The sequence below is a fragment of the Sus scrofa genome, chromosome 18, assembly GCF_000003025.6.
Source record: "Sus scrofa isolate TJ Tabasco breed Duroc chromosome 18, Sscrofa11.1, whole genome shotgun sequence".
In the NCBI taxonomy this organism is placed as follows: domain Eukaryota; kingdom Metazoa; phylum Chordata; class Mammalia; order Artiodactyla; family Suidae; genus Sus; species Sus scrofa.
In genome coordinates, this window is record NC_010460.4 from 30135660 (window position 1) to 30163253 (window position 27594).

General features: G+C 34.2%; 1 protein-coding gene across 1 annotated transcript in view; it reads left to right on the plus strand.

Moving 5' to 3' along the window:
* The window catches only part of TFEC (transcription factor EC), a 279833-nt gene that overhangs the window by 155266 nt on the left and 96973 nt on the right, over window positions 1-27594 (plus strand). Inside the window, 3 exon segments of the mRNA XM_013990837.2 lie at window positions 19757-19871; window positions 22662-22718; window positions 26517-26592. Coding sequence (XP_013846291.2) covers window positions 19757-19871; window positions 22662-22718; window positions 26517-26592 — 248 coding nt within the window.

Sequence of the window (27594 nt, forward strand, 5' to 3'; positions counted from 1 at the left end):
CTTTGTATACATTCTGAAGGGTTTTTGTTGGTTTGTTTGTTTATGGTTTTAGACCTTTCAGAAAATATGAGAAAATATAGGAAAGATTGTAATTTGTTACTTTAAACATTTCATTTAATGCAAGTGAATTCTGACTATACCGTGTAGTGTAGATACTGTTCATAAGTACATCAGCAGATGCTGAATTGTGTTAATGTTAATGATGGATATTTTAAATCTAAGACTTTAAGAAGAAAATGGAGAAAGCATCTCGCCTTTCTTTATTAATTCCCATTACACTATGCAAAGGAGAATTATCTTTTTTTTTTCTCTGGTGCAAAGGACCTCTACTTTATAACAAGTTACTAATGTTAGTATTATCTGACAAAGATCAAATGAGATTTGAAATCTAGGTTTTTTTTGAAGATTTTTTTCTGTCTTCAGATTTCAAGTAGCAATGTTATAGGAAATTGACTAATTCTCCAGATAAATGTTATTAATGCTATGTTTTCCCCATCTAATTCCACAGCATGAGATTGCTTTTTTTCTTAACTAGTATTCAACTTTTGGGTTTGAGGAAATATTAATTTCCTGCAATCTTCTCTTCCTTGTATGTGGAACTTACTTCATTGAATTGCATATTGAAACACTCTGTCAAATTATCTTACTTGTTTTGTAGAGGCTGCATAGACGGCTTATTTGGTAGGAACTAGCGACAATGGCTATTGGGAATTTGCCTTTTATATACAGAATGTACTTTTGAAAAGAAAGATAATACTGGCCTATCTGTACTTATATAAAGATGTATTTACTATTGGCCAGCCAACAATCATTGATAAATCTAGATCTACATATAAAACAAAGCAGTTCAGTTAGTCAAATATTTATCCAATACTTATTACATGCAAAGCATCATACATACACTATAGGAAACTAAAAATTGAATGAGACACAATTGACATATCAAAAGACTCATAATAATGAGACCATGCAGTGAGGCACACCTGAGAGGCAAGGAGGGAAAGAATATGGGTCTTGGTGTTAAACCCAAATCCTAATCTAGATATTGTGTAAGTCATGTAACGTCTTTCACTTCACTTTCTTCTTCTGTATTATGAGAATAATTAAAAATAGTTCTCGCCAAAGCTATTTTTATGTTAAATCTCAGTAGACTACTTGTATACACATTTTTTTTTTTCTTTTTTAGGGCTGCATCCATGACATATGGAAGTTCCCAGGCTAGGGGTTGAACTGGAGCTGTAGCTGCCGGCCTTTGCCACAGCCACAGCAATGCGGGATCCAAGCTGCGTCTGTGACCTACACCTCAGCTCACAGCAACACGGGATCCTTAACCCACTGAGCAAGGCCAGGGATTGAACCTCCTCTTCATGGATACTAGCCGGGTTCATTAACTGCTGAGCCATGACAGGAACTCCTATATATACACTTTAAATACTAGTCAGAGATTTGCCCTGGAGTTCAAGTAAAGTAGAAACCATGCTAAATTGGTATTATTTTTGGAAATGCTTTAGGAAAAGATGATGTTTGAAATATAGTTATGAAGGAAGGTTAAGATTTTAAGAGGTAGACATGAGGCAGCATAGTATCAGGTTGAGAGAACAAGTTAAGGTAAGAAGTGAGAAAAGAGAGTGTATCAGAATAGCTAGTAGAACAGAGATAGGAAATTCTGAAGGACTTTTATAGTTCATGTGGATGAAAATAAAGACTTGTTAGATTCAGAAGAATGCTTTGAGTAAGCATATTAGCTAGTGAACTTTCAGTTGTAGATCATAGAATCTGGTTCATACGAGGTTTAAGTATGAAAGGAATTTGTAGTTTCATGTCATCCCATAAATTCCTAAGTAATACGGTATATGGACATACCTCCTAATTGCCTTGTTTTCTTCTGTTCTGGCTTTATTCTCAGCTGTTGAGCAGACACTATCATAGCCTATTCCTAGCCTTAGCCCAGGTATTTCTGACAATCCTTCCTTGCTAACCCAGATTTTTTTTTTCTCAGACATACACTCCTTCACAAGGAAGAGGAAACTTCTGATTAATTTAAGCCAACCCTGGTGTCCCCATTTCCTTGCCAGAGATTGTTTTAAGGATGAGCTTGTATTGCAACTCTGGCATGTCGAGCAGGTTACTGGGGTCTTTAGGAATTTTCTTCAGGCTTTAAAGGAGACCCAAGAAAGAGAAGGTTTTGCCTTTAGTTGTAAGACAATGTGACATGTAGTCATTTTTTTGCCCAGGAGGTAAATAAACTGAGGAGAAACAAAGGAAATAAAGGGAGAGGAAAATCCAAGAGGAATGCAAAGAAATGCTGCTTATATGCCCCTGGATAATTCTTTACCTATGGATTTAACACATTATGTAAGGTTTTTTTCTTTACTCTATAAGATAATTAATTGTGTCAGGATTTTCTGATTGTCATAACCAAATACATCCTGGTGGATACATTTAGTTAGGCTTAAATACTTAAGAGGAGAGCTTCTTTTTCACTTTAGTTCCAGTTAAATCCTTTGTGTAATTCTTTTTAGAATAATTTCTGTCATATATCTATCCCTCAGCCAATTTTTCTTGGTCTTGGGCCTATCTTAGCCTTGTGGATTGAACAGCTCCACAACAAATTACCTAGATTAAGAATGAGAATGAGGAGAAAAGGAGTTGTTACCAAAGTAAATGTGAATGAATCTAGAGAGGCTATGCCAACAGATGACCATTATGGTAGGCTTCAAAGGTGAAGATATTTAATAATAATAATTATTATTTATTTCCCATTATATCACAGGTATTTTCTAAGTATTTCATGTATATATCTCTAGTTTTCACAGAAATTGCCAAGTCTCAGACAATCTATTAATTGCGTTATTAGTCACTTTGGGGTTCTTTGGCTGTAACTTAAGCAGAAAACCTTGGGTGTCACTTAGCTAAGGTTTATCCCCAGACCACTGTATATAGGCTTAACTAAAAGTCATGTTTTAACATCTATTGGTGGAAAGCTTGGAAGCTGCTGAGGTGTAGCTTGGACCACTTGTAGTGGTCCTTCAGATTTATGCAGGTTGAATAGAACAGTTCAGGGTTTTCACAGATCAATTTAGCTCAAGTTTTTCTGACCTAGAAATGAATATTGAGTGATTAGTGACTAGACTCAGAATAACTGAGCAGAAGTTATCTCTTAATTTCTATTTGATCAAGAGAGCTAAACCACCTGTCAATTAGTTCCCTTATTGCAACGACTGTTTAACGTTAGGGTTAGGGTTAGGGTTAGGGTTAGGGTTTGGACTGAAGAGAACCAAAGTTCAAGAAACATTCTGCTAGATCAGGTGTGCCATCAACACCTTAACTTCTCAGATTTTCAATCTCCTTACTATCAATGATTATTTTTCTCCTCCCCATCCAGCCATCCCTTCACATGATGATACTCTAGATCTTATTATTATGTATGTCTCTATCCTGTAACATTTTTATTTCATACTTTTTGACCTTTACATTCTATTTTTTTTTTTTTTTGTCTTTTTGCTATTTCTTGGGCCGCTCCCGCGGCATATGGAAGTTCCCAGGCTAGGGGTCTAATCAGAGCTGTAGCCACCGGCCTATGCCAGAGCCACAGCAATGCAGGATCTGAGCTGCGTCTGCAACCTACACCACAGCTCACGGCAACGCCGGATCCTTAACCCACTGAGCAAGGGCAGGGACCGAACCCGCAACCTCATGGTTCCTAGTCGGATTTGTTAACCACTGCGCCACGACGGGAACTCCTCTATTTTTTTTTTTTAGTGCATCTACTCTAGTGTTATTACTTCACCAATTACTCAAGCTTGTAGAGACTCCAAATTAATTGACTCTATTACTGTTTCAATTACTATTATTTCCCACTCATGATATTTTGAAAATTTCTTCCTTAATCTATTCTTGGTCAAGCACTGTAACCATTTCTCTTGCAGACACTCTTAACATGTCCCAATTTTTCTTCATTTTACTCTCCTCACAAAGGCCCAGCCCTGACTAAACTTAATTTTCATCTTATTCTACATGTTCACCTGAGCTGCTGACTGAATAAGATTTCACCACATTGCTCATAGTACTCATCTCCAGGACATTAGCAAAATTTCACAGGGGTCTTCACTACTACCTTTCTTGATGAAAATTCTCAAATTGAGACAGTGTTATTATACCTTATCTTCTTCCCTCAAATCTCCACCATCTCGCATCCATTCTCCATTTTCTAGCATTCTCCATTTTCCAAGAGAAAATATATGCAATCAGATTAGGAATTACTCATTAACATTTCATCACAAATTCTACCAAACCACCTGCATCTGTTTTGATTTTCTCTGCCATTCTTTCTGTTAGAAAATAATTGTTACAGCTCATAATCTAAACCCAGCCTAACTGCTTTCCTAGATCCTGCTAGTTCTTACCTTCTCAAGCACTTTCCCTCTTTAAATAGCAACTTCTGCTATATCATCGGTCCATTCTGATGTGTTGAATGATAACTATCAGGATCACACTTGTCTTTACTAAGATTGCCTAAAAATGCAAACAAATCAAACAACTCCCTCTGAATAAACTTCCTTTCTGCTACCATACTATTTCTGACTCCACTATTCCCCCAAACCCTCTCTGTGTTTCCACTTAAACTCTGCTTCCATTTTTCTCTCCCATTCTCTACTCTCCAATACAGCTGTTGCCCTTACAATTCTAAAGGAACTCTTAAAACCAACCATTACCAAAGCCAGTAGTAAATTCTCCATTCTTACCAAACCTGGTTTCTCTGTGGCCTTTGCTATGGTTGGCTACTCCCTTCTTCTTAAGATATTATCTGGAATTTTGTGCTACCATGTTTTTGGTTTTCTACCCATCTTGCTGGTCCTTTCTCCTCTAAGAGGCATCTAAATGCTAAAGTGTCCCTAGGCTGACTTCAGCCCTTTTTTCTCATATATCTATATACATTTTTTGGTGATCTCAAGCCCAGCTCTCTCTCCTAATGCTAGACATATATCTACAGCTACCTTAACATCTTTCGTGCTTCCACAAGACTTCTCAAAATTAACATGACTGAAAAGAAGTTATTGTTCCCTTCCCTACCCATCTAAGACTATCCTCCCTCAAAAAAAAAAAAAAAAAAAGGTAATTTTTCCTTCTCTCTCTTACTCCCACACCCCCATATTTATCAGTATGTCCTAATTAACAGCTAAGACTTCCTGAATCTCACAGCTTATCAACTCCTCTACTACAACTCTTTTCCAGGCTATCATCATCTCTCACTTAAACTTCAGAAACAGATTGTAACCTAATATTTCTGCTAGTTCTTGCCCCTTTACAGCTGTTGATCACACAGCATCCAGAATGATCTTCACAAAGCAAAAAAATCAGATCCTGTTGTCACTTTCTTAACATTCTATTAGCTCCCTGAAGTCCTCAGAATGTAATCCAGATACTTCACCATAGTCAGCACTTCCCTTTAACTTTATGCTCTGGCTTTGATAATCTTTTTCCTTTTTGAACGTGACACACGTATCATTTTAGGACTACTAAACTTTCTTTTGGGGGCTTAGAATGATGTTGTCCCAGACCTTTGCATAACTTTATGTCTTTATGTCTCAGACCTTTAGTCAATACCAGCTTGTCAGAAGCTTTCCAAATCACCCTAGATGAAAGACCCTAGCCCATCACTCCCTAATTCAATATCTTATTTAATTCCCTCTGACACTTAGGATTAGAGTTACAAAAATTATCTTGCTTATTATTTTATTTACTTATTTATTGTGTGCGCCCATGCCTAGAAAATAAGCTCCTTGAATCTGACAGTTTTGTCAGTCTCGTTCACCACTGTGTCCTTAAAGCCTGAAAGAGAGACAATTATTTTTTTCTCAGAATCTGGCACAATGCCTAGCGCATCATAGGTGCTCAGCAAATGCCTATAAAATAAATACTTTAAAATTCACACATAATGTTGGAAAATTATTCCCACTATACATTAGCATTTGGGAAATTTTTAATGGTAAAAATCAGCAGCAATAAGGATAAGAACAGTAATAATTATTATGCCTTGGGTACATGCTGTGTGACAAGGATTGTATAAAACATTTTCATGAAAAATTTAATCATCGAAACAAACATATGAGATAGAGACTATTATTACCTATTATGATTTTACAAATGAGGAAAGAGGTTTAGAGAAGTAACTCACTCAAGTTCATACAGTAAGCGAATGACAGGATAGGGGTTGAATCCAGTCCCATATGACACCAAATGCAATAATCCTACCCATGTTGTATTGGCAGCCTCAGAAGGGAGCCATTTCATAGAACTGTAGAATCTTAGGATTTGAAGGGACCTTAGCCTGATCTGATCCTCTGCCACATTCCAGCCAAAGGATTACTAGCCTCTGAGTCTAGATCTGTCTCCCTCACTTTGATCTTAGTTTCATCCCTTCCTTTCAGAGTCATAGTTGTGCACAATAACTCGTTTCTTTGATCATAGATGGGTATTTTTCAATCAAGTGTCTGTAAATGCTGGTGGCATTTGGCAATCTCAGTAAACTGTTATAGTTCAAGACTATTCCAGAGACCAGTTCTGAGTAAATATTAACAGCCCCCTGTGCTTGGTTGGAACTTGAAAGGACTGGATAACACCCACAAGCAAGCTTTTGTCAATCACAGTCTAAACCAGATTAGTCTTAAAGTCCAAGGAAGAACCAAAGTTCACCTTAGAAGTTTCTGCACAGCTCTCCCAGTTATTGTTTGCAAGTGTAAGGAAAAGAAAATGATGAAGGAGAAAGAGAAAACCATTGCTATTGTGAAGGTTATAGAAACTTCAAAGTTAAAACTGGTGAGCAAGTGCATTTTGGAATTCTTTCAATGTTTGGAGATGAAACCACCTTAAATACTGAATTTAAACTTTATAAACTGATAGTCAATAAAATAAGGTATGTAGAAGTTGAGATTTGAAAAGCATAAAATATAATCTATATTGACAAGCTTGTTTACTTACAAGATAGTTTTTAATGTTCCAGCTACAGTAAACATACTTTTATAATTTATTTAGTTTTAAAATTGTTGAAAATAATATTGTATTGTGACCTTTTTTATCAAAAAGTGAGAATTTTCTTAGTTATTTGTTGCAGTTTATACATTAAATTGCTGTTCTTATTACTTTAGTACTAAATAGATTATATGTATAAAAAGTGTATGATGCAAAAGCATTTATTATGTTACCATTCTGTTTTGTGTTTTATCTTTTCTATTTGCGTTATTAGCCAGCTGGCCAAGGACAGGAATCTCCCACTCCCGCCCAACAGATTATTTTTATTCACTTAAAATAGAACAAAAAAAAAATAACTCAGTGGGACTTCTCTTTTCAATATTTATCATTCAAACCTCATAGCTCTGCTTTAGAAAATAAAATAACATTAAAGAGAGATCAATTGTGTGTGTCCTAAAACTGGAAAAATCTAGTTTACTATGTTTAAATGAATAAATACACAAAAGGAAAGAAAATAATCTTTTAAATGCCAGTTTTTATGTATGCTTACATTGTGTGATATATGCTCTCCTACAGTGTTCACTCTTTATTCCTGAAGTTTATCTTCTTTCTATGCCTAGAGTTTTTCTGTCCTAAAAGTCTCATGCTCAATTTTGCCGTTTTGAGTTCACAATAAATGTATTCAGAAAAAAGCAAAATAGAGGATCCAAACAACTAAAAATTTCCCGTCACTTTCCTATGAAATTTACATTAAGTATTTCATATAGATATAGACATATAGATATCACACATATATATAAAGTTTAGGATTTTTTTTTCTTTTTAGTAGGTTCCCAGGCTAGGGGTCAAATTGGAGCTATAGCTGCCAGCCTACGCCACAGCCACAGCAACGTGGGATCCAAGGCACGTCTGCACCCTACACCACAGCTCATGGCAATGCCAGATCCTTAGAGGTGGGGACATTTGAAATGCAGAAAATAGCAATGGGAAAGAAAAATATACTCTTTTGGCTTCCAACTTTCTTGAGTTTTGAAAACATTTCTTACTGTTAAATGTGTTAAGGTAAGCACCATTCTCTGTAGGATAGGTAGTAAAGAATCTAGCCTCTGTGTTAGACTGATCTAGGTCGTAGTCTCAAAACCTTCTATTTATTACAACTGTATGCTCTTGAGATAATTTTTCAAAGTTTTAATTATTTAAGTTTAAAATGGTAACTATGAGACTTACCTCATAGAGTCGTTATAAGGATTACTTGAGATACTGCTATTTGTTTTTACCATGAAACATGCTCAGGTTAATGTCTGGCATATAATAAAGACTTAGCTATGACATTGCATGAATATGTTATGATAATGCTTATTATCTTCTAAAAATTCTCCATATATGGATTCATAGGTTCCATGTAGCAACAGATTTTCTTCCCACCTCCTCCATCCACTGGAGTGGGAAATCTATTTTTGGAAACTGTGGCATAGTCCACACAGTATGTGGTGATGGGAAGTCTTTCAGAACTTGAGAGTAGTGATAACTAATGTTGACCAGATAATATGGGGCCATTTAATGAGACTTTAAAAGCTAGACATGTTTGAGCTTAATATAAAGTTAAAGGGGAGAGATTTAGATTTTAGGTTTTTGCGTTGGGAGAGATCAGAAGAAAGTTGTATTTTTAAAACACAGGTTGGTCTGAGGGGAGCAGTTAGGAACTAACTGAGAGAGATGGGAGCACACTGGATGGAGGGACATAATTTAGGCTTAAGGCCTTGAAAATCTTGAATATGAGAATAAAGAAGAAAATTTAGACTGACCAATGATTTAAAAGAAACTATCATAATTGGGTGATAGATTGAATATAGTATATGGAGAGGGAAGAACCCAAAATAGAGAAAACATATGTTGAATTTAGGTCAGATCACTTATGTGCTGTATTTGGCCTCCTAAGACTGAGTGGGTATATGAATATTTCTACAATAATTTTGGACCCAAATTGTATTTTCTGATAGAGAAATGCTGGTTTTAAAAACAGGCAAAGCTATATTTTTCTAGGGTTATTGAAAGTTATTGTCCTCTCACAAAGAATTTTATCTCAAAAACAAAATTTTATCTCAAAGAATTTTATCATAAATGGGGTTGAATTTTATCAGACGCAGTTTTTAATCTACTAAGATGATCATAGAGGTTTTTTTTTTAAATTCTTTTAACATCATATAAAGTATATTTATGGGACCCAATTTGATTATGGCAAGTTATCTTGTTTATACTCTCTTGAATTCAAATTGCTAATAATATTTTGCCTAAGATTTATAGTCATTGATGAAATGGGGCCGTGATATTTTTCTTTCATAATGTTTTCACACAGTTTCAATCTCAGTGAATTGGAACATATTCACTCCCTCTTGTCTTTATTGTCTGGAAATGTTTGTACAAAATTGAGATGGTATGTTTTTTGAAAATGTGACACTTTTGCCCATAAAACCATCTAGTCTAGATCTTTTCTTGTGTAATATGTTTAAAGTTTGTTTTGATTTCTTCAATAATCATAAGACTATTCAAGTTATTAATTACTTGTTAGTTCTACTAAATAATATTTTTCTAGAAATTTATGTATTTTTGCCAAAATATTCACAATCATTGGAAAATTATTGTAGGTAATCTCTCATCATTTTTAATTGTAAAATGTGTATAACATAAAATTTGCCATTGTAAACATTTTAAACTCTACAATTCAGTGGCATTACATAGATTTATAATGTTATACAACCATTACCACTATACATTTCCAGAGCTTTTCATCTTTCAAATAGAGATCTGTACCCATTAAACAATAACTTTCCGGAGTTCCCGTTGTGGCGCAGTGGTTAACGAATCTGACTAGGAACCATGAGGTTGCGGGTTTGATCCCTGGCCTTGCTCAGTGGGTTAAGGATCCGGCGTTGCTGTGAGCTGTGGTGTAGGTTGCAGACACGGCTCGGATCCCACATTGCTGTGGCTCTGGTGTAGGCTGGTGGTTACAGCTCTGATTCGACCCCTAGCCTGGGAACCTCCATATGCCACCAGAGCGGCCCTAGAAAAGGCAAAAAGACAAAACAACAACAACAACAACAACAACAACAACAAACTTTCCATTTTCCCCTACTTCCAGCCCTTAGTTACTTCCATTCTCCTTTCTATTCATTTATTCATATAAATTCAAGGTAACTTGTGTCAGTAGAATTATACAATATTTGTCCTTTACTATCTGGCCTAGCATCTTTTCACCTAGCATGATGTTGTCAAGATTTATATGTGTTGTAACATGTACTTCATTCTCTTTCTTGGCTAAGTAATATTCCACTATAAGTATAAATGCATTTTATCCATTCATCCACTGTTGGATATTTGCGTTATTTCTGCTCTTTTATTTTTGTTGCTTTTTATGGCTGCACCTGTGACATATGGAGGTTCCTGGGCTAGGGGTCCAATCAGAGCTACAGCTGCCGGCCTATGCCACAGCCACAGCAACATCAGATCCAAGCTGCAGCTGTGACCTATACCACAGCTCATGGCAATGCTGGATCCTTAACCCACTGAGAAAGGCAGAGATCTAACGTGCAACATCATGGTTCCTAGTTGAATTCATTTCCATTGCCCCACAATGGGAACTCGTGCTGTTTTTCTATTTACTGTTTCTATGAACAGTGGTTTGCAATTATGTTTTCCATTCTTACTGGTATATACCTAGAGATATGAATTGCTGGTCATGTGCTAACTTTATGTTTAGCTTTTGAGAATTATTGTGCTATTTTTCACAGTCTTCACCATTTCGCATTCTCAACAGCAGTACACAAGAGTAACATTTTCTCCACATCCTTGTCAACACTAATTTTCCTTTCTTGTGATAATAGTCATCTTAATGAGTGTGAAGTGGTGAAACAAGGTGGTTTTGCTTATTTCCCTAATGACCAGTGGTGTTGAGTATCTTTTAATGTCCTTATTGACAATTTGTATATCTTTTTTGGAGAAATATCTATTCAAGTTCTTTGCCCATTTTTAAAAATTGGATCGTTTTTGTTGTTTTTGTTGAGTCAAGGAGTTTATGTAGGCTAGATATTAATTTCTTAGCAGATATTTGATATGCAGTAATGTCTCCTATTTTGTGACTTGTCCTTTTACTGTTGATAGTGTCCTTTGTTGTACAAAAGTTTTAAATTTTGATGAAGTCTAATTTACCTTTTTTAATTTTGTGATTGCCTGTGATTTTAATATCACTTACAAAATCATCACCAATGCCATGTGTTGCATCTCACACTGTTTGAACCCTTGACCAAGAACTTCCACATGCCATGGGCCCAGCCCCCCCTTAAAAAAAATCATTACCAAACCCAATATCATGAAGATTTTCTCTTATGTTTTCTTCTAGGAATGTTATAGCTTTATTTCTTATGTTTATGCCTTTGATCCATTTTGAGTAATTTTTGCTTATATTTTAAAATGAGTCCAACTTCATCTTTTACATATGGCTATATAATTTATTCAAGATCACTTGTTGAAAAAACTGTCCTTTCCCCACTGAATGGTCTTGGCACTCTTGTCAAAAATCATTTGACCAAATATTTGAGGAATAATTTCTGGGCTGTCTTCCCTCACCATATGATTGTCTTTATGTCAGTACCATATTGTTTTGATTATTGTGTGCTTTGTAGTAAGTTTCAAAATATGGAAATATGAGTGCTCAAACTTCATTCTTTTTCAAGATTGTTTTTGCTACTCAGGGTCCCTTGAAATTCCATATAAATTTTATTACGGATTTTTCTATTTCTGCCAAAACCACTGTTAGGATTTTAATAAGGATTGAATTGAATCTGTAAAGTACTGAGTAGTATTGTCACCTTAACAATATTGTCTTCTCATCAAAAAATATGGGATATCTTTCCATTTATTTATGTCCGCTTTAATTTCTTTACTATTTTTTAGTTTTCACTAAGTCTTTTTCTCCTTGGGTAAATTTATTCTTAAGTATTTTATGCTTTTTCATGTTACTGTAAATGAAATTAATTTCTTAATATCCTTTTCAGATTGTTCATTGTTAGTGTGTAAAAATGCAACTTACTTTGTATGTTGATTTTGTATACTGCAACTTTACTGCTGAGTCATTTAAAAATTTCTAAATATTTAGGAAGTCAAGGACTCTATGAAATGTATGAAATTTTATTTTGAAGTTTGGCTTTGTAAAAAATATTTATTTATTTTTTTGTTAAAGTATAATTGATTTATAATATAGTGCCAATTTATTCTGTACAGTAAAGTGACCCATATATATATATACACACACACAAATATAAATACATGTATATATATCACACTATTTTCTCATATTATCTTCCATCATGTTCTATCCCAAGAGAATGGATATAGTCCCCTGTACTATACAGTAGGACCTCATTGCTTATCTATTCTAAATGTAATAGTTTGCATCTACCCAACCTCAAACTCTGGTTCCATATCATTCCCTTCCCTCACCCCATTGGCATCTACAAATCTTTTCTTTATGTCTGTGAGTCTATTTCTGTTTTGGGGGGATTGTTTCACTTTTTAGGGCCACATCTGCAGCATATGGAAGTTCCAGGCTAGGGGTCGAATTGGAGCTGCAGCTGCCGGCCTATTCCACAGCCACAGCAACACCAGATCTGAGCTTCATCTCAGCAGCTTGCAGCAACACTGGATCCTTAACCCAATTAGTGAGGTCAGAGATTGAATCCACATCCTCATGGATACTAGTTGGGTTCTTAACTTGCTTCACCACAATAAGAACTTATGTTTTGTATTTAGGTTCACTTGTGCCGTATCTTAGAAGCCACATATAAGTGATATCATATGGTATTTGTTTTTCTCTTTCTGACATTTCACTTAGTATGAAAATCTTTACTTGCATCCATGTTACTGCAAATGACATTATTTTGTTCTTTTTTATGGCTGAGTAGTAGTCCATTGTGTTTATATACCACATCTTCTTAATCCATTCATCTGTCAGTGGACATTTAGGTTGTTTCCATGTCTTGACTACTCTGGACAGTGCTGTGATAAACGTAGAAGTGCACATATATTTTTGAATGAAAGCTTTGTCTGGATAGATGCCCAGGAGTCTATTTCTGGTTCATATGGTAATTCTATATTTAATTTTCTGAGGAACCATCATACTTTTTTTCCATAGTGGTTTTATCAATTTACATTCCCACTAACAGTGTAGGAGGGTACCCTTTGCTCCACACCTACTACAGTATTTGTTATTTGTAGACTTATTAATGATCATCATTCTGACTGGTGTGAGGTAATACTCATTGTAGTTTTAATTAGTGAGGTTGAGCATTTTTTCATGTGCCTATTGGTTATCTGTCTATCTTCTCCAAAGAAATGTCTATTTAGGTCTTCTGCCCATTATTTGACTGAGTAGTCAGTATTTAAATATAATTCCATATGTATTTGAGAAAAATGTGCATTCTCTAATGTTTAGATGTAGAACTCTTGACATGTCTATTAGTCCAAGATTTTTCTTTTATTGTTCAAATATGTAACATTACTGAGTATATTTCTCTATTTAACTTTTCAGAAACAGGGAGAAATGCATTGAAATCTCCTTCCACATTGGATTTGTTAATTTCTCTTTGTAGTTCAAAACATTTTGTTTCACATATTTTGAGATTATTTTATCAAAATTTATTTTATGAACATGCATGCTCATAATTGCTGTGCCTTTTTGGAGAATTGAATAATTTTTATTATATAATGACTATCTCCATCCTTAATATATTTTTCTAATTTTAAAGCCTATTTTCTCTGATATTAATATAGGTACATCAGTTTTCCTATGGTTATAATTTGCTGGACATATCTTTTCCCATCCTTTAACTTTCAACCTTGTGTGTCCCTTTACTAAGTTGCTGTGTCTCCTATAAGCTACATAGATCTAAATATTGTTTTTTTACCCAAATTATCAACCTTTTAGCTGAGAAGTTTGACTTATTTACATTGATTATTTGGATTAATATATTTTCACCTGTTTCTCTCATTTTATTTTTTTTATGATAATATGTCATGTATTTTAATAATTTTTAGTACTTTTTTAAATTACCACTTTAACAGCCATTTCCTTATACTCCAACCCAATCATAATGATATTATCTAATTTTAATACTGTTATATGGTTACATATATTTTTTTCTTATTAAAACTTTACCTGTGGCATATGGAAGTTCTTGCGCTAGGTGTTAAATCGGAGCTACAGCTTCCATCCTAGGCCACAGTCACAGCAATGCTGGATTTGAGCCACATCAATGACCTGTGCTGCAGCTTGGGACAATGCCAGATCCTCAACTCACTGAGTGAAGGCAGGGATCAAAACTGCATTCTCATAGACACTATGTCATGTTCGTGACCCACTGAGCCACAATAGGAACTCTGGTTATGTGTTTTTAAAAATATTTTATTTTTAATTATATTTATTTTTTTCCATTATTGCTGGTTTACAGTGTTCTGTCAATTTTCTACTGTACAGCAAGGTAACCCAGACACACATACACGTATACATTCTTTTTTCTCACATTATCGTGCTCTATCATAAGTGACTAGACATAGTTCCCAGTGCTATACAGCAGAATCTCATTGCTTACCCATTCCAAAGGCAATAGTTTGCATCTATTAACCCCAAATTCCAAATCCATCCCACTCCCTCCCCTTCCCCCTTGACAACCACAAGTATATTCTCCAAGTCCATGATTTTCTTTTCTGTGGAAAGGTTCATCTGTGCCATATATTAGATTCCAGATATAAGTGATATCACGTGGTATTTGTCTTTCTCTTTCTGACTTATTTCACTTAGTATGAGAGTCTTTAGTTCCATCCAGGGTGTTGCAAATGGCATTATTTTGTTCTTTTTTGTGGCTGAGTAGTATTCCATTGTGTATAGATACCACATCTCCTAAATCCATTCATCTGTCAATGGACATTTAGGTTGATTCCATGTCTTGGCTATTGTAAATAGTGCTGCAGTGAACATATGGGTGCATGTGTCTTTTTCAAGGTACACTTTGTCTGGATATATGCCCAAGAGTGGGATTGCTGGGTCATATGGTAGTTCTATATTTAGTTTTCTAAGGTACCTCCATACTGTTTTCCATAGTGGTTCTACCAATTTACATTGTCACCAGCAGTGTAGGAGGGTTCCCTTTTCTCCACACCCTCTCCAGCATTTGCTATTTGTGGACTTATTAATGCAGGCCATTCTGACTGGTATGAGGTGGTCCCTCATAGCAGTTTTGATTTGCATTTCTCTAATAATCAGTGATGTTGAGCATTTCTCCATGTGTTTGTTGGCCATCTGTATGTCTTCTTTGTAGAAATGTCTATTCAGATCTTTTGCCTGGTTATATCTTTTATTTTAGTTTCAATCTTTGTTCCCCTCTTCCTTTTTTAGCCTACAACCACTCTACCAAGATATTTGATGGCTTTTACTTATATATCATATTTATTTATTTATTTGTTTATATTTACTCTATCCAAAACTGTTTTCCATGTTTGTCTATAAGCATTTTTTTACCTCTAAGAAAAATTTTTGTCATGGCCTCATATGTGGATTTATTTGGGCCAGATATAAGACTCTGTGTCTTAAGTTCTTTTCTTTAACCAATTAAAAAGTACTGATTTACTTTTTTCTTTCATCCATTTTGCTATTGAAAAATTTTATGTTAATAAGTTTCTCATTCCTTTAACATAATCTTTTCTTTTTTTCTTTAGGCTTTTATATTTTTTCTCTTTATCATTGCTGCTTCTTTTTCTTCTTTCTTCTTCACCCACCTGCAGGATGCAGAGTTCCTGGGCTATGGATTGAACCTGGACCATACCAGCAATCTGAGGCACTGTAGTGACAATGCCAGATCCTTAACTCACTGAACCACAAGAGAACTCTTGCATATTCTTAAATTTAACTTGAGTTTTTCCTATCTTTCTTCTTCAGTATTCTATAGGACCTTTGATTTTTAACTCAAAATAAAACAATAATAAAATAAAATGAGATAAAAGACTTTAGTCCTTTGTCTAGTGTTAATTCTAAGAAATTCATCTCTAGTATGTCTTTAAATATTTCCTTCCTTCCAATTTTATTTCTCTCTCTCCCTGAGACTCCTAATGCCTATTTGTATTTTAGTTTTAATAATTGTATTTGCCATACTGATTAGATTTTCTTTCATATGTTTTATTTCCTGGTCCTTTTCTTCATCTTCCTGAGGGATTAATTTAATTTGGATTTAAAATTAACTAATTTCTTTATTTATTTCTCAGTGTATCCATTATGCTATTTTTCCATTTTATAGTTTTCTTTTTTTAAGTATTGTATTTTCATGTTTCCTATTTCTGTTTGATCACTTCAGCCATTTTTATGATTCCTTATTCTTATTTTATGGTATAAATTATTACAAATATCTTCCTTTATTTTAGAATCTACATTAATTTACATTAATTTTTAAAACTTAGTTTCATGTTGTCTTTTACTTTTTATTTATAAAATTTTTCTTTTGATGTTATTTCTAACACTCCATGTTGTTTAACTTTTAAAAGTCATTTCCCTCAAATGTTTTGATATTTTGACATGTGAACTCATTTTTTTTATTCAGTATTGGCTACTGTGAAAGGTAAAGTATGTGTGGGAAGGCCAGTTCCCAGTCCATTTTAGTCTCTATGATCTTAGTAGGTAATTGTGAATAAAGTATAGGGTAGAGAATCTTAGACACCAGGAACAACTGTCAATCACTTCTCTCACTTCAGAGCAACTTTTCAGATCAAGAGTTCACTTTTTTCTACTGGGCAGAAGAATTGTTGTGAGGAGTATGTTCTACTTTGTTGGAAATATTTTATATCAAATTCTTTATTAGGAATTCCCGCCATGGCACTGTATCCAACTGCAGGGGCCTGAGTACCTGTGGAGGTGCAGGTTCAATCTCCTACCCAGTGCACTGGGTTAAGAGATCTGGTATTGCCACAGCTGCAACTTAGATTCAATCCCTGGATCAGAAATTTCCATATACCATGGGTATGGCCATGAAAATTAAAAAAAAAAAAATCTTTCTTAGACGTTTTTGAAATTTGTGAGTTTGTTTCTAATAATAACGTTTGTTTCTATTGTTATGTCATTTTGCTTTTCTGAAAAAGTAATCTATTTTTAACCAGAATAACAAATATTTCTTCATAAAACATCTGTCTGTTGCCTATTACCCTGTAAAATAAAGCCAAGACTTAGACTTTAATATCTAAGTAACTTATGCCTTTGACAAAAGTAGATATAATTTTGCTTTGTAAGCCTTTCCCAATGTGTACGCAATCTTTAAATTTTCACTAACATTGTATTCTTATACCTTTTAATGGAGAAAAGGCTCTTTAGATTACATGAAATGTATTACATACTTTGAAATTGAAACCAGTTGTCTAATGATATTCAAAAAGCGATTAGCCATTTACATGAAATAGAGTAGTACCTACAGCATAAAATTAAATAGGATATTAATCATTGTGCTTCCAGGCATAAATTAGACAATAATCAAGGTCAGGTATGTAATACACCCACAGTTAAGCAGGATTAGATTCATTATCAAAATTCCAGCCCCATATCTAAGGAAAAATGCATTGGGTATAGTCTGACCAGGTAATATGGACCCAGTGAAATGCGCTAGTTTGGAAACTATCACTTTATTGTTGTAGTGCATACGTAATATGGCTCCTTTTCTTCTTAAACACTTCTGCTATTTGCCACAGCTGCATTGAAATCCATCTGAATATAAGTTCTTCTGAGAAAAGTGCACATTTCCTAGTTCCCCTTTCCTTCTCTCTAACTCCTTGTCTCATTGTTCTGCACATCCATTATGTTTCTTAAAGGCGTAGTGGAAATGTACAATTCAGGTTGGTGATACCTTTGCTTATAACCATTAGGACTTTCAAAATAGATCTTGGATACTTAAATTTTATGAATCTAATCACATATTAGGGAACCTTCTACTTTTAGGATTTCTTCCTAATTGTATCATTCTGATATTAATACTCATCATCTATTCAATTTGACCAACTTTGTCCCTGTTGCTAATTTTCAGCTGAGGAAATTGAGAAAGAATAAATATGCCATTTAAGTAGCTCCCCTTTAAGACCCAGGAAGCAACAATACATTTTAAAACAATGAATTTACATAAAATAAAGATGAGTCGTAATAGAGTAATGAAAATAACCAATATATGAGAACATACATCGGAATACCATATGCAGTCTATAATGTCCTTATTGATATGCACATACACTTAGATATTAGCCTGATTTCCATTATATTTTCAAAGTTTTTTCCCTTCAGAAATATATAATATTAATTATATATTTTAGTAGATTATTATGTCAGTGACTAATTTTGGTCCTCATAAGTTCTTTTTTTTTTTTTTTTTTTTTTTTTTGCCATTTCTTGGGCCACTCCTGCTGCATATGGAGATTCCCAGGCTAGGGGTCTAATCAGAACTATAGCTGCCGGCCTATGTCAGAGCCACAGCAACGTGAGAGCTGAGCCACATCTGCAACCTACACCGCAGCTCACAGCAACGCCAGATCCTTAACCCACTGAGCAAGGCCAGGGATCGAACCCGCAACCTCATGGTTCCTAGTCGGATTCGTTAACCACTGAGCCACGACGGGAACTTCTAGTCCTCATATGTTCTTTTTTTACATTTATTTCCAGTTGATTTTATAAGTATTAAAAAATTTCCCTCAGTTTTAATTGGAGTTTTATAAAAAGTAGGAATAAGGAGTTAGAGTCTCCATAGTAATCTGGCTACAGCTTCGTTTGATTACTTGTATTGTTTCTAGTTCTTAGGGAAAGAAAAAAAGATACTGCTTATTCAGTTCTTGGTTGACTTCCCAGAAGTGAATTAAAGATACTTAGAATGGAAATACTTTAAGTGTTCAAATCTTATATTTCAAATGTATCTTGTTCTGGAGTAGTGAAAATTAAGTTATGAATATTATTTAAATTTATTGTTGTCAGGAGATTAAATCAATAAGCACATTTTAAAAACAAACTGGTATAGTTTTGAATTGTGTATAAAGCATCTCAGCTTTCAGAAAAAGTGTCCGTAATAAGCTCTTTAAGAATTGCAGTGTTGCTATAATTAGATATACCCTATATCCACTAGAGGCAAAAGCAGTTTTAGACTACTTTTGGTTACCAGCTAGGATATTTATAATGATCTAGAACATTAAGTGTACAATGAGAAAAAGTATGCCTTCCAGGAAGGAAAGAAAGCTTCTCACATAATTAACAGTGTAAAACACTTCTTGACTGTGAGCTGCTGGTAGCACTGATAGTGTTAAGAAGACTTCCAAAATGTTCAACCATTATACTTAATTTATGTTAGGCAATGAACTTTAAAGCTTTGTTAATATGTATATTGATTTTTGTCTAGAATGATATTTTAATCTTATTCAATTATAACCAAGTAATGTGCTAGATGAAACTTCTATAACCTTGTAAACATTGATCAAAATTTTTCTTCATGAGTAAACTAATTTTTCCTTTTGCTTAAATACAAATAGCCTTTTTTCAACATATTTTATCCACAACCATCCTATAATGATTTTACCATGTTAATATATACTCACTTTTGTTTAAAATTGGAATGCTATTCATTACAAATTATTATTAGTAAAGTAACAAATTTAAAATATACAACTAAATATATCATTATCCACTGAATATTTTATTGATCTCTTCTTCCTTTTTCCTCTAAAGCTATCTGGAAGTATTTTGGATGTATATAGTGGTGAGCAGGGAATTTCACCTGTTAACATGGGCCTTACAAGTGCTTCTTGTCCAAGTAGTCTACCAATGAAAAGAGAAATTACAGGTAATGTTGTTTTTATGGATTTATCCCTTTAAAAAATAAACTACATAAGACATGAGTGACATATATTTCCAAGCTAAATAGAATTTTTAAAATATTATCAAAATAGTTTAAAATAGGAAACTATGTCTAGTCACTTGTAATGGGATATGATAATGGGAGAAAATAGAATGTATATATATTTGTGTAACTGGGTCACCATGCTGTGCAGTAGAAAAAGATTGTATTGGGGAAATAACAATTAAAGAATAATGCTTTTAAAAAATTAAAATAGGAAACATTTAGTGAGTAAATACCTTTTTTTTTCCTCCGTGACAACCAAGGAACACATTAATATAACTTGCAGTTCACCTGAATTAATTATTTTAGGAATTGGGCAAATATACATATAATCTCTATTTTTTTTTAGTAATAACTTACATTTATTGAATGCTAACTTTAGGTCAGTTTTACATATATTGGGCTTTATATAGATTATTTAGTCATGTGAGATGGGTACACTTCTACTGAAGGTGAAGAGGTTAAGTAAATTGTTTATTGACTAAGTTCTTCACTTAACAGTTTCATTTTGATATTGGATAGTTATAATTTATCACCATGGTTTCAAAATCACAGATTAATAGATTATGGAAAATTAGATTTTCCTTTTTTTAGCTTGTTTAATGTATTTGATAGATTCACATTTAACTTTCTTAAGTGAGTAAAAAACCCTCACTTTTCAATAGTAAATTTCAAAATTTCCAGAACTCAAAGGAATTATAAGGGCACCATCAATTTCCTCCAATATGTAGATGAGGGAATCAAGAGTCAGAGGAGTTATTTTCCCAACGTTATACAGATGATTAGGGGCAGAAATAGATAAATATAAAGGTTGCCTGACTTATAAGTCCAGTGTTAGTTTCTCCATAAGAATAAAATAGAATTCAATTGAAATTTCTGTAGCAAGTTTTTAGTTTGGAGCTCAAACACTGATGTTTAAATATTTTTATATGGTTAATATCAGTATTTTAAAGAAATGCAATATGGTCCATTCTTGGAATCTACCCAATAACTCAAAAATATCTATTCATTCAAGTTTTTTAGAATAAAATCAATGAATACAGTCTTAAATAAACAAATTTAAACATATTTCTATATTTCAATTTTAAAAACTGGAATAAATCAAAGAGCACTGTATTAATTATATATTTCTGTGTAACAAATTATCCCAAACTTAACAGCTTGAAATAATAAAAATTTATTATCTGATACAATCCCTATGGTTCAAAAATCTAGGGGTGGCTTATAAAATTGGTTCTGGCTCAGAGTTTCCCATAAGGTTGAAGTCAAGATGTTGGTTAGAGATACAGCCAATTGCCACTTGATGGAGTGGAGGATGTGCTCTCAAGGAGGTTCACTCATAGGTCTTGCAAGTCAGTGCTGATTGTTGGCAAGTGGCCTTGTTTCTTTACCATGTAGACTTTTCCGTAAGGCTGCTGAAGTATCCTCATGGCATGACAATTCATGATGGCACCAAAATGGAAACTTAAAATGTCTCTTATGAACTGACCTAGTCTTGGAAGCTACACTAATAATTTCCACAATTATTCTATTGGTTTCTACTCAGTGTGGAAAGGAGCTACAAAAGGTATGAATATGAGTGAGAATCATTGTTGGCCAAGTTGTAGGCTGACTCTCACAAATGCTCACAACTACATAGCACACAAAGTGCTGTTTACTGCAAGTATGGAGCTGTTCAATAGGAATATCTAAGAAATGTAGTTAGTCTCAATTCTTGGGATATAGAAATAATAATTATTTATTTAAAATGTAAATTATAAACATTTAGATTGGAATAATTTTGAATAAACTTAAAATTCTGAGAAAAAAATGATTAAGCAGTTTAATATTAGTTACGCCTTTACCTCTTTTAAACAGCACAATGATTACCAGGTAAGTATTATATTATACCAGTTTTATAGATGAGAAGCCTGAGACACAGAGAACTAAGGTAATGGACCACAACGCTGTTAAATGAAGGGCCAGAATACAAATCCAGGTTTTACTACTCAAAGCGCATAGGTTTTGCTACTGCCTCTTACTAGATTATTCTATTCCAAGTTTCAAAATATTTGCAAAAGAAAAAATGTATTATATAATTTGGAAAAAGTAATATTTTATTTTCACCTAGTATTTCTTTTTTCTATTATAGCTGATTTACAGTGTTCTGTCAATTTTCTACTGCACAGTGAGGTGACCCAGTCACACATACATGTATACATTCTTTTTTCTCACATTATCATGCTCCATCACAAGTGACCAGACAGTTCCCAGGGATATACAGCAGGATCCCATTGCTTATCCATTCCAAATGCAATAGTTTGCATCTATTAACTGCAAATTCCCAGTCCCTCCCACTCCCTCTCCTTTTCTCTGGGCAACAACAAGTTTGTTCTCCATGTCCATGATTTTCTTCTCTGTGGAAAAGTTCATTTGCGCCATATATCAGATTCCAGATATAAGTCATATCATATGGTATTTGTCTTTCTCTTTCTGACTTACTCCACTTAGTATGAGAATCTCTAATTCCATCCATGTTTCTGCAATGGCATTATTTTGTTCTTTTTTATGGCTGAGTAGTATTCCATTGTGTATATTTACCACATATTCTTATTCCAATCATCTGTTGATGGACATTTAGGTTGTTTCCATGTCTTGGCTATTGTATTTTCACCTAGTATTTCTGAATTATGTTGACTGGAAGGATTGTAAGGTAGAAATAAATTCTGTTTCAATTATCTTCCTTTTGATCAGAAACTGATACTCGAGCTTTGGCAAAAGAAAGACAAAAAAAGGACAACCACAATCTCAGTGAGTATATTTTCCTTTTTTCTAAACAAAATTAAATAATGCAAAAAGAAAACAGCGTTAAAATGTGTGATATTTGATTGATATTCTGTAAATATTTTGAGGTCTTATCATCAAAATTTATTGTACATGCTTACTAGTAGAGCTATTTTGGGAAATTTAAACAATGTTAACTCTCAGAAAAGCTATACATTTTTATGAAGTGAAACATCTCAAGTTCTCACCCTGATTATTCTCTCCCTCTTTAAAAAGACCACATGTGATGGAGATGAGTGCCTCAGATTACGTTTGAACTCTGTAGTGACTCATTGACTCCAAGGTTTAAAAGATAAAAGTGCCTTTAGAAAATGTACACCATTTAAATAGCAAGAAATATAACTCTTGGTTCTTCTCTTTCTGTGTTATTCTGCTCCTCTCTTCCTAATGATGAGTTATCTATAAGTATTGCTTGTGTTGTACTTCTGAATTCCATGGCTGTTATTGCAAAAAAAAAAGAGGCCTATGCTGCTTTAAAGGGTATCAGTTTGATTCCTATAATGGGTCACAAGAAATGGATAAATGCAGTCAAAGGAAGTTGTTTAGGGGCAAGGTGAGCTTTAGAAACTTTGTCATATCTCAAGTGCTTAACTGTCTCACGCAAGCTTGACTAATTAACTGCATGTGAAGCCTTTTTGTTCAGAGAGCCAAATCAAAAAATGAGAAAAGAATATAATAGAATAAACATAAAAACTTTAGGAGTTCCCCCTGTGGTGCAATGGATTAAGAATCCAACTGCAGCATCCCAGGTCACTGTGGAGATTCTGGTTTGATCCCTGGCCCAGTGCAGTGGGTTAAAAGATCTGGCATTGCTGCACCAGCAATGTGGGTTAAAGCTTCAGCCTGGATTCAGTCCCTGGCCCGAGAACTTCCATATGCCACAGGTGTAGGCATAAAACAAACAAACAAATGAACAACACCCTTTAAACCTCTAAAACAATCCAGGAATTTCCCTACATGTGGTTAGTTGAAATTGATTCTACATGTACTTGTGAAACCTACATGTATCTGCTTATAAAGCACCAACCCAGTCACAGAGTAGGCTGACTATATGACTGAGGAGAGGGCTGACATGTGGTTATAACAGTCCTCAGGGTAGTCATGGAGAGGGAAATGATTTGATCCTGATCACTTAATGGCAGGGCAAATAAGTGTTGGTCCAGTTTATGAGACAAGTAGATCCTGAGTAGGCTGAGCTAGTTGTTGGTGAGAGGAATTAATATGTCAGGGAACTACAATCTTCTCTCTTAGTATTAAACCTGCTAGTTATTACCTTCCTTGCTCCTTTCTTCTTTCCTCTATGTTCGCACTTTAAAAAACAGGTCATTTTATGTAAAGTATAATAGGTGCCTGGTACATCCATTATCAAATTGTTTCCTAATATGGATTTCATTACTAAGTGATCTTACTTTTTGGAGATATCAATGTTATGCAAAAGTAAATATCACATTTTAAGTATGAATCCAGGACAACCTCTGACATGTGAAAATCATGGCTAGAGGACAAATAAAGTCCCTCTTAACCAGGTGTCTAAACACTTAAAAGTTATAACTCAAGCTAGTAAAGCAAATTAAGTATACTCCATTCTTCCTAAAGATTGGAAGGCCAGGTGTGAAATTAAAATTCTCAGATCCTAGGAATTCTGAGTGCGAATGTCAGGGTGGGGCAATGCCAGCCCTTAGTCAGCATCCACCTCACTTCTCTCTCTACCCTCCTATTTGGTCCTGTGCTGAAAGTGACCTCAAACGTGAGTGGGGACCAACTCCTCATCTTTTCTGTTCAAGTTCCATACATATCTCTGCCCCTTGCACAAATCTTGGGCCTAGGGTGAGTGTAAGCTCCCTGGTATCATGATCCTTCCTCAGGAGAATGCACCTGGGAAGCAGCCTGCACAAGCTCTAGAAGTGGATTCAAGGCATTTGGGAAGGTATTCCTGGTGCAGTTTAGAAGGGGAGTCCCTTTGCCCTGTGTCTGCCTAGCTCTGTGAGGATGGGTATGGTAAGAAATGGCAAAGAGGGGGTTGTCTTAAGTATGGGGTCTGGGAGAGAGGCACTTCTTGCCTGAATCTAAGGACAGTGATGAGTGAATATATCAAAAACTTGGTGGAGAATGAAATCACATACAGCATAAAATTATTTAGTAATGTCTTAAAACCTGACTCCTTTACAAACAACCTAGTTCTGGATATGAAAACATTGAGGAATCAAACTTCTCATAATTAGCCATTAAAAATTTTACTGAGCACAATCTAAGAAGAGTAGAGTTGGAATTTCTGATATTTTACATAAGGTTCATTTAAATAATAGATTTTGAAGAAACATTATAAGACTAAACTAGTCTCCTTTTTTTGAGAGAAAACTGTGAACCTCCTTCATAGCTGCTCTTTATCTTATATTTAGAAGTCTATTTTATAATATAGGAGTGAGTGTGTATGAATTATTAATAAATGTTCACTGTAAAATATAAAATTATTTCTGTCCGCTTCATTTATGTTCTTTTCATTTGCATGTGTATGTGTGTGTTGTCAGTTTCTTGAATCACATACAAAGGAAAAATAGGATTGGTAAAGAGGAAAAGTAAACTCTCCCAAGAATCAATTATATCAATTTCAGAAGATTCCTAATGTATTATTTCCGAAGGTCAAATTCATTCATGGTAAATTGCTTTGTAGAGTAGGTTCACCAAGACAATTGATATTCTTTCATGACTTTCCTTGTTTTCATAGCAGATCTTATTTTTAAAGTATGTATTGTGTAATATTTTTAACATGTAGTGTTCTTCTTGTTCATGACCTTTTAGTCCCTTCATTTCCCTAAGAAGCTTTAGTAATGTTATCTACTGAAAAAATATACATAAGTTGTGGTTCTTGATACAGTGAATATGGAGCAGATTATAAGACTACAAGACTACTCTATATGTTCTCTATAAGGATGCTCTTAGATAAGGGTCAATCTAAGAAACTCTACTTATTTGTATATTTGATATTTGTCGAACATTTACAGGATGCACAAAATTTCCATAAGCAATGAACGCATGAAAATGCAAACAGAAAAAACAGTCTCTGAATAAAAATCTATATCAGTAGTTCTCCTACATAAGTAGCATGAGCACCATCATCTGGGAAATTTTTAGATATGCAAATTCTTGTGTCCCAACCCAGACCTACTAAAATTAGGATCTCTAGGTGGAGGGTACAAATTTATTTTAACAGTCCCTCCAGTTGTGTCTGATGCATACCAAATTTAAGAATCACCACTCTATATATTATTGAAAGTTGTTGAATTAGAAAACTGTATTTGTAGTCCAATCAATATGCATTTGTTTAGCACCGCTTACATGCTAAGCTCTACGGGGCTACAAAATGAAGTAAGAAATAGTCCCTGCCCTCAAACAGGTTATAGTCTACATGGGCATACTCATCTACTATGTGCCAAACTTTCTATTGCCTTTCAGTGGAGTATATGAGAGGAGAGAGTATATACACATTTCAGTATGAGTAAGTACTATAGAATTTCAAAGAATGATAAAAATGTTTTTAAGGGAAAGTGTTTTAAAATCATTGTGAATAATAGAATCATGATTCTAATATTGTTATTTTTATTTTTAGAATAAAATATATTTGAATTTTTATTATTGAGAAGCACTCTTTAAACTAAACGGAAAAATTTTTGCTCATTTTTAAAAAGCTTATTAAGAAAGTTTGCAAATGACCAAAAGTGGATTGTGCCTTAATGAAAATAATCAATAATATTTCTTTTTTAATAGTTGAAAGAAGAAGAAGATATAATATTAATTACCGAATCAAGGAGCTTGGCACTCTTATTCCAAAGTCTAATGATCCGTGAGTTCAACAACCATTTCCCTAAATAATGTTAGGGTTTCAATACCCCCAAAATAGGTGGGAGGGAAGAGGAAGCGGGGAGAACCAATGACTATGAAACTAAGCAGCTTATGATAAAAATAAGGCTACTGCTGGTCTCATTTTAAAATATCTACTCAAGGCAGATCATTATTAAGCATCAAGTTTGTTACTACACTTGTCTTTTTGACCTATGGGAAATAAGTAAATTACTTCTTCTCGGTACCTAGCAGATCTTTCTATACAGCGCCAATATTTCAAATTTTTAGTGGTAGGATCAAATATGCCTACTACATGGTACTGACTGATATACTCAATTTGTGATTATAATAATTCTTCCAATTTAAGGTTTATGTGTACATAAAAGTGTGATTGTTTCCAAAATTCAGGAGCTATGCATGAAAAAAAAAAAAAGGAATTGTAAAAGCATGCTGATTGATGCCAAGCAATAATTGGTTATTATAATTAAATTTTCATCTGGGTTTTGGTGTCATATAGACACAAAGTTTGAAATTGTACATTTCAAGAAATAATTGATTAATTAAAGTATCAGTTTAGCATGTTGAGCGTTTCTCTAAAACCATGAAAACAGAGTTCCTGTTTTGGCTCAGCATGTTAAGAACCCAACATGGTGTCCATGAGGATGTGGGTTCAATTCCTGGCCTCACCCAGTGGGTTAAGGATCCAACATTGCTGCAAGCTATGGCATAGTTTGCAGATGTGTCTTGGGTCTAGTGTTGCTGTGGCTGTGGCATTGGCCAGCAGCTGCTAGTCTGATTTGACCCCTAGTCCCGGAACTTTCATATGCCACAGGTTCGGACCTAAAAAGACCAAAAAAAACCAAAACAAACAAACAAACAAAAAAACCAAAAAAAAAACCGTGAAAATATCATAGCACTAATAACTGGAAAAATGTTTTGCTCAAACTGAGAACTGGACTATCCAAATACTGACAATTATGCATTATTCAGAAATGATGATGTT